Below are 7,687 nucleotides of genomic sequence, written 5' to 3' on the forward strand. Positions count from 1 at the left end.
AAAAGCAGATGGAGAAGTGCAGGATAGGGAGTATCTGTCTCAACCGTAGTTGACAGGAATCTAGGGTGGGCTCCGGCTTAAGCCAAAGTGAGCCGTGTGCAGAAGCTGCCAAAAAAGCCAAAGCAGTTCCAGGCTGCATCAGCAGAAGGATAGCACCAAGGAAGTGACAAGGCTGCTCTATAATGCAGTGGCGAGGTCACCTTTGGAAGGTTACATCCATCCAGTTCTAGTCACCATGATACCAAAAAGATGCTGAGGCCCCAGGAAGAGTGCAAGGAAGGGGCACCGAGGATGAATCCCACAAACAACAATGAAGAAACGAAGTCTATTTACAATAGCTTAACCAATGTCTACGGAGGATCTCAATCATCCAGGTCATGGTTGTCCTAAAGGTGCTTCCCCCCCCACCAAAAAAATCCCCCAAACAAATCTGAACAAGCCCTTTTGCTTCTTGGATGAGAAGCAAGACATTTTCAAAGGAAAAAAAAATCAAGAAACTCCATCAGCTTTTTGGAAAAAAAGCACCTTTGGAAAATAGCTTAACAAAGAGAATACTTGAAGGGTGTCCACAAGGCAGATTTAGGGTCTGCATAGCACCTGAGGGTAAAGCGAGAAGCCATGGGTGGAAGCTAGATAGAAGGAGAGCCAACTTGGAAATAAGGATGACGTTTCTGGCAGTGAGAACTCTTAAAACAGCAGGGAAACTTGCTTCCTGGAGTAGAGGGTGCTCTATTGCTGAAAGTTTTCAAGAAAAGATTGATCATGGATTATGTCTGAGATGGTATGAGGACTTCTGCCTTGGGTAGGGACCCCCAAGGTCCTGCCACTTCTATGATTCTGTGATAAGAGCCCCTGAGAATTCAAAGCCATCCTGGAAACGATGCATGGGGTATGTCACAAAGAGCAGGAATAATATCTCCACATGTATCCTTTTCAGGAGGGTAGTGGGAGGAGCATGGGATGGTCCTGTGGGTCGAGTCATGTGTCCTATTGGGACTTTAGGGAAGTAAACTGGATTATTCAAATCCCTCCTTGGCTGTTTTGCCTGATATGGAATTCTCTGGTGTCAGAAATCCTGGCCGTGTACAGGCCTCTTCTGCGTTCTATAAGGTTACAGCACCCTTCTCTTTAGGCCAATATTCTTGGCCAGTTGCAGTTCAGAACTGGCTACAGTAACAACCCTGCAGCAAGCCAACCCAACACCCCCACTGATGGAGCCACTGAGCAGCAGTAGTTGGACAATGGTCTGGACTTCCTTTGGTTGCTTCTGGGCTTCTGGGCTGCTTCTCTTGAATTCTGGATTCTCTGCAGATTGGGGGTGCGTGTGCACACACGTGCGTGTAAAATAGAAGGACAGGAGTTGCTTGCAGAGCTACTCTTTTAACAGAGGAGCATTCCAAGTAGGTTTCTCTGGCGCCAAGTGGCTCAGCCCATGCCCCTCTTTTATAGTGTGAGTAGCCCCCTCCTCTTCCCATTTCTGGGACAAATCCTTGCTTTTAAATGCTGCCAGAGGGAGGGTGGCTGGTCCCTGTTTAGGACAGCAGGGGAAGGGAGTGGGGGAGAGGCTCCTTCCCCCAAAGTCTGAACGTACCATCATGGAAATGCATTCTTTATTGTGCTGTATTCTGTATTCTGTACAGTGGTAGATTTTGTCTTCTGTACAGATGCAGATGGATAAACTCAACAAAACACTCATACAAAGTCTTTATTATTGGTTCACCAGGTATCCTCACAACTCACATTTGTGATGAAGTTCTTCTTAATGTCCAATCCTTTGCATATTTGTCTTGTAGGTAAAAAGATGGTTATCTCCTTATCCTTTTTCTCCCATCTTGTAGCAGTATAAGTAGAACAGTCCGAGTCCGTGAGTTCAGCCAAGAGTGAGGAAACCTCCCCCAACCCATCAAGGGTCAATTTAGTGACCAATCAGGATTACAGATGTGGTCATGTGACATGAACTACATTTCCCAGGATACCTTAACTACATTTACCATGATGCATTCCCTTAAGGGAACAGCTCACAATTGCTAACTAACTATCCAATTCCCATACACTGGCTGGACAGCACATGCTGTGTTCAAGGTTTAATCCTGAAGGATCACATAGCTAAACAATATTTATTAAATAAGGCAAAAGACATTGATAAAGGTAATTTAGCTGCATTTAAAATAAATTAAATAAATAAAGTTGGTTTGTACAAAAAGATTCAAGGCTTTTTAAGATGATCCTTTTGTCTTAGGCTACTGTATTAACTACAAAAACCCTATCTGGTAGTTTGATTGTTGGCTTTATCTTAGTGGTTTCTTGTAAGTTTTTCACATTGTCTGAGTTGGGTGGCCATATAAATTCTTTAAATAAATACAAATAAATAAATAAATGAAATAAAATAAAAGCTGGTCTGGGGTGCCCCCTTTAGGAAGCTTGGCCTGGGATGACAGCTCTTGGGTGGGGGGCAAGATTTAAGGTGGTCCTGTGGGTTGCAGAAGATCTGGGCAGCCGAGCCTTCCCCCCACCCTGTTGCCCAGCACCATCCCAAGCCAAGAGCAGGATCTCTATCCCCTCCTGGCTCTTTCTCACTGCTTGAGTTCCTTCTTAGGGGAGGAACCCAGGTAGACCTCCAATTTAGGAATGGCTGGTCTTGGGTCTTGCAGGCATGCAGCAGGGTTACTGCAGGGCTCCTCCTCCATCGGGGAAGTCAGCCAATGGGCAGCTCCTGCTGATTTTGGGAAAAGCAAAAGAGGGCAGGAGGAAGGGATTTCTTAGAGAGAAATAGATGGAGCCCCATTCCGGGGTGGGGGGCAGTGCTGGGGGGCAGCAAGGCACCCGTTTACCAATGGGAGGATCCCAAAATGCAGGTCTTGCTTCTGCTGGAGACCCCCACGCTCCCCTTTCGTAGCACAGCCCTCTACAGGTGCATATGCTTTCTCTCGTGGGCAAGGCCCTTTTCGCCCTCCTTTCCTCTTCAGAAGAAAAGGGAGAGTGAGCCATACCACAGCTGCTCCTGCTTAACGACTGCCCTGTTTACCAACTGTTCAAAGCTATGATGGTGCTAAAAATCTAACTTTACGACCAGTCCTCACATTTACGTCTGTCGCAGTGTCCCCACAGACATGTCCTTTGCATCCAGCGGGCAGTCACAATTATCACAGGGTCCCACGGTCATGTGACCAACATTTGTCAGCTTCCTAGCCAGCTTAATACAAGCAGAGCCAATGGAGGAGCTGGCAGTAAACAGCCAGCCGGGGTCAGAGAGTGGTTGGTTCAGTTACCAGATCCCTGGGTGAAGGAGTTGCTGGTCCCAACTGTGCTCATGAAGCCAGGACTTCCTCACTTCTTTTGCTTTTATTGCTGCCTTTGGAACACCCGGCTTCTCCAGGCTGACAGGCTGCCCTTTGGGAGAGTGCCAAGGTGGTCAAGGTTGGAGCGATGTCCAATGAAAAGAAGAGGCAACCGGGAGCTTTGCATGTGGGATCCCTCTCCCCTTCTCAAGACAGGTTCTCCGTTCTCTGCAGAGTTCTGCCTTTGGGGATCCTGGGGAGGAGGCAGACCCCTTGTATCCAGCACTGAGAAGGAAAGCTCTGGGGATGGGATCCCAGCTCAGCTGTCGCTGGATCAGGGGAAGAGGCAATGGAGGCTCTCGTCTGGAGAAGCCCAACCTTGCTGGAACTGACTTGCAGGGCGATGGCTATGGTCCCAAGACATCCGAGGCCGTGCTGCTTGGGAACTGGTCCACACGATGAAGAAAGTCCTTTGGGAGAGCAATCCCCTGCAAGCCAGGGGGCGCTTCAAGGAAGGTCTGCTTCAAGTAGCCAGTTGCCTGGCTGGGATGAGAAAGCGCCTCCCCATCCACGCTGGAGGGAGGCCTTGGGCAATCCTCCGGATCCAAAGGAGCCCCTGATTGTTGCTTGTACCCAGAAGAATGGGCCTGAGTCAGATCCTTGGATGGTGACCCCTCCTCACCCAGGGGCAGTTGCTCTCTTATACCAAAGCTGCCTGCCTCTTTCTGCATGCCAGTCTTTTGACCCAGGTCCAGGGTAAAGTGCAGATTGTCCAGGCTGCCAGAGGTTTCTTGAAGGCAAATGCCACTGTCTGCACTGCAGCCGCTGCCTTCCTCCAGCCCTCTGCCCTCTTCCTGCTGGCAGTTCTTCTCTGGAAGCACCGCTCCAATGCAAAGACCCCCCCTCTTTGCCAGGTGTGCATGATCCTGTGGACCCAGGAAGAACAGCTGCTGGATGGACTCGGTCTCCATGTGTAGAATGTGGCTCTTGCTTTCCTCCATCAGACCCCAGCAGAAGTTGTGCCCAAGGGGTGATTTCTGGTATGGAAAAGAAAAGAGGAGGGAGAGTCAGCCTGCAGAGTCTCCAGCCAGCCCAGCTAGAGGTCACTCCAGCTCTTCCAAGAACCTCACCCAATTCACGAGATTCTTCCCAGAAAGAAGATTCTCCCCCCACACACACTCAATGTCTTCAGGCAGACAACAACCCTTTCCAGGGGAATCAGCATGTACAATGGCTGAATCAATCAATCAATCAATCAATCAATCAGAATAGAGCTGGAAGAGACCTTGGAGCTGTCTGGCCTTGTAGCTGTGGATTGATCATCCTCTCTTAGCTTCAAGTGAGGGCAGTTTTTTTGACAAACGGCTTGTAAGTTTAAAGAAAGTTGGGCAGTTTGACTCACCCTCTGGACACAATTTCTTCCTTTACAGTTTTTGAGGGGCTGGGATTTGGCCAACAATTTGGCTTCTCCGAGGGCCATCTGGTTTTGGGAAGGGGGTTATTTTGGGGAGGGGGGGTCTTACCAGGACTGAAGGCATTCTTGTGGGCTTCTTCTTGTAGACAGAGGCCAAGCCCAGTGCTGCACCCAGAATTCCAAGACTTAGAAGAGTCAGGAAGGCCAAACTTGGCGTAAGGACAGTGTACTCTGCAAAGGAACGTTCCCACACATGATTTATCAGGGTAGTCCATTCACCCAAGATAGGCAGTGCTTGGCAAACTGTGCCCTCTCACTCTGGCCACCAGATGTACCAGCAGTTGTGTAGGAAACAAGCCAACAGTTTGATCCAGAAAGACACAGACACCAAGTGTGGTTGTCATATTTAGGACAGTAAAAGAACTAGGAAGATCCTAATGCTGAAGAGCTAGATAAAGGCCATTATTCTCCCTGTTAGTCTTGGGCTGAGACCAATAGCGCCTTCTCCCCACTCGACCAGTTTCTAGTCTAGAAATTCCAAAACCAAATTTTATCTCAAAGCCACTCAGAGGCCTCCAGACTTTTAAGGAAAGGAGTAAGACCAATGACTTAGGTAGGCCAGCAGAGGGCTGCCTCTAAGATGAGTTTCACTCTGTATGTGTGTGAGAGAGGGAGGGAGACAGGGTCTGGCTTCCTCCTGTGCAGGGAGTGAGTCAGAGGTAGAGAGAGAAGGCTAGTGCTCACCTTCTAGCGGGGGTATTGAGACGCACTGCTCCTCTGTCCAGTCCGCAGCGTTTGGCAGGGAGGCCACCCGAGGCTTCACACTGATGCAATACTGCTCTCCCCCCAGCAGTGGAGGCAGGTCAAATTCCAGGCTGCTGTGGACATGCACAAGCTGTGGAGGAGAATGGGCAGAATCACGTCAGGCCAGAGAAGCCTTCCCTTCCCTACCAAGCTCAGGACAGGCCACTTGTTGTCTGGGCATGTGGCACCCTTGGGCTCCTGAGGGGTTCCTCAGCCTCCGCCATTCCAACTCCCCCAGTCAGCCCCACGGCTCACCTGGGCACTGGTGATGGCTTGAGGCTCACCTCCTGATTGTTGGACACTCTTCGGACTCGGGCCAGATATTCCCCCCATGCCTCATAGCTGCCTTCATAAGTGAGGTTGGCCCAGCAGCTGGTGGGAAGCTGCAGAGAGACCCGGAGCTGGTTTCCGCTCCTGGAGAGGGTCACCTTGGACAGCCACAGAGTTGCTGGGGAGGAGGAGGAGGTGAGCAGTAAACCTGGAGGAAGCTGGGCACGGTCGCCCTGAGCAGCTCCCCCCTCCCACTTTCTCCTCCTGGGGCCGCCCCCGCCAGCCGGTTTGGCTCCCTCGGCCCTCCAGGAAGAGCCGTTTCGCGTCCCCGAAGGAGAGGCTCTTCGGCGGCCTCTTGCGCTACCTTCGCTTGGCGTAAATCGGCGCGTCCATATCCAGGCAGAGGAGCGGTTCCCGGCTATGGCGCGCACCCGGGCCAAATAGTGAAACGCGGGCTGCTGAGTTTCGCAGGTGAGGTCACAGGAGTGGAGCGCGATCCGAGTACAATTGGCGGCGGCCCTCCAGCTGTCGTTGCCGACCCTGCGGGCGGCGGGAAGTGAAGCCGAAGGCTGTTCTGACCCGGAACACAGGCAAGGGCCCGACCCGACTCGCCTCTCGCTCCCGCCTTGCCCCGCCCTTACCGCCGATACTGCACCTCGTACAGGACCCCGCCGGCCGGTTTAGGGCCCGGTTTCCAGCGAAGCAGGTGATGGAAGACGCGGGCCTGGAAGCGCACATCCGTGGGCGCGGCGAGAACCCGCTCTCCTCCCGAGGAGACAGGCAGCGGCCGGGCGTCCCGGGTCCGGCACCTGCCCCTCCCTCTCCCGCTCGCCTCCTGTGGGTCGGCCGCTTGGCAGTCGCCGCGGTTGGCTCTTCCCTCACCGTGGCCCGGAAGACAGGAGAAGGCGAGGAGCAGCAGCAGCAGGAGCGCCGACACCCACCTCTCGGCCATCCTAGGCGTTTGCCGGAGGGCGACTGAAAGCGGAGCCTTTGCTGGCGTGCGTGGAGCAGCTGGCTCGGCTTTCGCTTCCTCTGGGCATTCCCCGCTGGGCCCCCTTTTGGGGAAAGCCCCGCCCGCGCCGCTTCTCCGCCGCTGCTTCCTCCCAGGCCCCGCCGGTTTTGCCGGAGAAGGAGCGCAATGATGGACAGGTCTGCGCTGGGGAAGGAGCAGCTGATGGGGACGAGAGAACTGCCGGAAGACCTTGGCCGGCCTGCCGCGGCCCCCGCCTGGCTGCCCACCTTCTGCTTCTGATCTGGGACCCTTCCTCGACTCTAGACGGCCCCTGTCTTAACGGGGGGGAGATGGGGAGTCAGTTTGGTCTAGTGGTTAAGGCACCAGGAGAGAAACCGGGCGCCGTGAGTTCTAGTCTTGCCTTAGCATGAAAGTCAGCTGGGTGACCTCCGGCCACTAGAGAGGTTCGGTTTCCGAGCGCCCATCCTGATTTTCAACGGCTCGGCCTTGGGGTGTCCTCCCGTGGGAACTGCCGCCTTCCAAAGCCTTTTGGGGGAACTGTTGGGTTCTGCACTCCGAGGCCGTTTCTGATATCCGCCACTTGGGTGTCCCCTCCGCTATTCTCACTTGGGGCTGTTTCTGGGCCAAAAGACCCGAGCAGGTGCTGGAACGCGAGACCGAATAAAATTGCGTCCAGGGAAACCGCCTTTCCCACCCTCTGGAATTGACTTGCTGGAAGCAGGATGTAGGAATTCCCCCGCTCAAACCTCCGTCCTTCTCATTTTGCAACACTAACCCTTTTGGGAGGGCGGGCGATAAAGAGAGTGACGTCGGGAAGGGCTTTAGAATAGAGGCAGCTCGTTTCGTTTTCAACTCCCGGGTCAGGCGCTTCTGACTGGCCGGTTTTCCCAAGCCGGGTTTTCCGATGCGCAGAGGCTGCGTTGAAAGCGGCCCCTCCTTTGGATAAGT

The 7,687-nt window shown here is 53.1% G+C and overlaps 1 protein-coding gene across 1 annotated transcript; it reads right to left on the reverse strand.

The window, feature by feature from the left end:
* Positions 1-1,692: 1,692 nt before the first annotated feature.
* On the reverse strand, positions 1,693-6,847 carry IL10RA (interleukin 10 receptor subunit alpha). Its single transcript, XM_087970227.1, has 6 exons — positions 6,408-6,847; positions 6,131-6,306; positions 5,781-5,944; positions 5,437-5,587; positions 4,802-4,923; positions 1,693-4,315 (listed from the first exon to the last, which is right to left on the reverse strand). The coding sequence occupies exons 1-6, from the start codon at positions 6,716-6,718 to the stop codon at positions 3,686-3,688; spliced, it is 1,554 nt and encodes a 517-aa protein (XP_087826353.1). The 5' UTR covers positions 6,719-6,847; the 3' UTR covers positions 1,693-3,685.
* Between the last annotated feature and the right edge of the window lie 840 nt (positions 6,848-7,687).

This window comes from Notechis scutatus, chromosome 7 (genome assembly GCF_049901735.1).
Source record: "Notechis scutatus isolate UNSWTSFEM ecotype Mainland chromosome 7, rNotScu1.2, whole genome shotgun sequence".
Taxonomy (NCBI): domain Eukaryota; kingdom Metazoa; phylum Chordata; class Lepidosauria; order Squamata; family Elapidae; genus Notechis; species Notechis scutatus.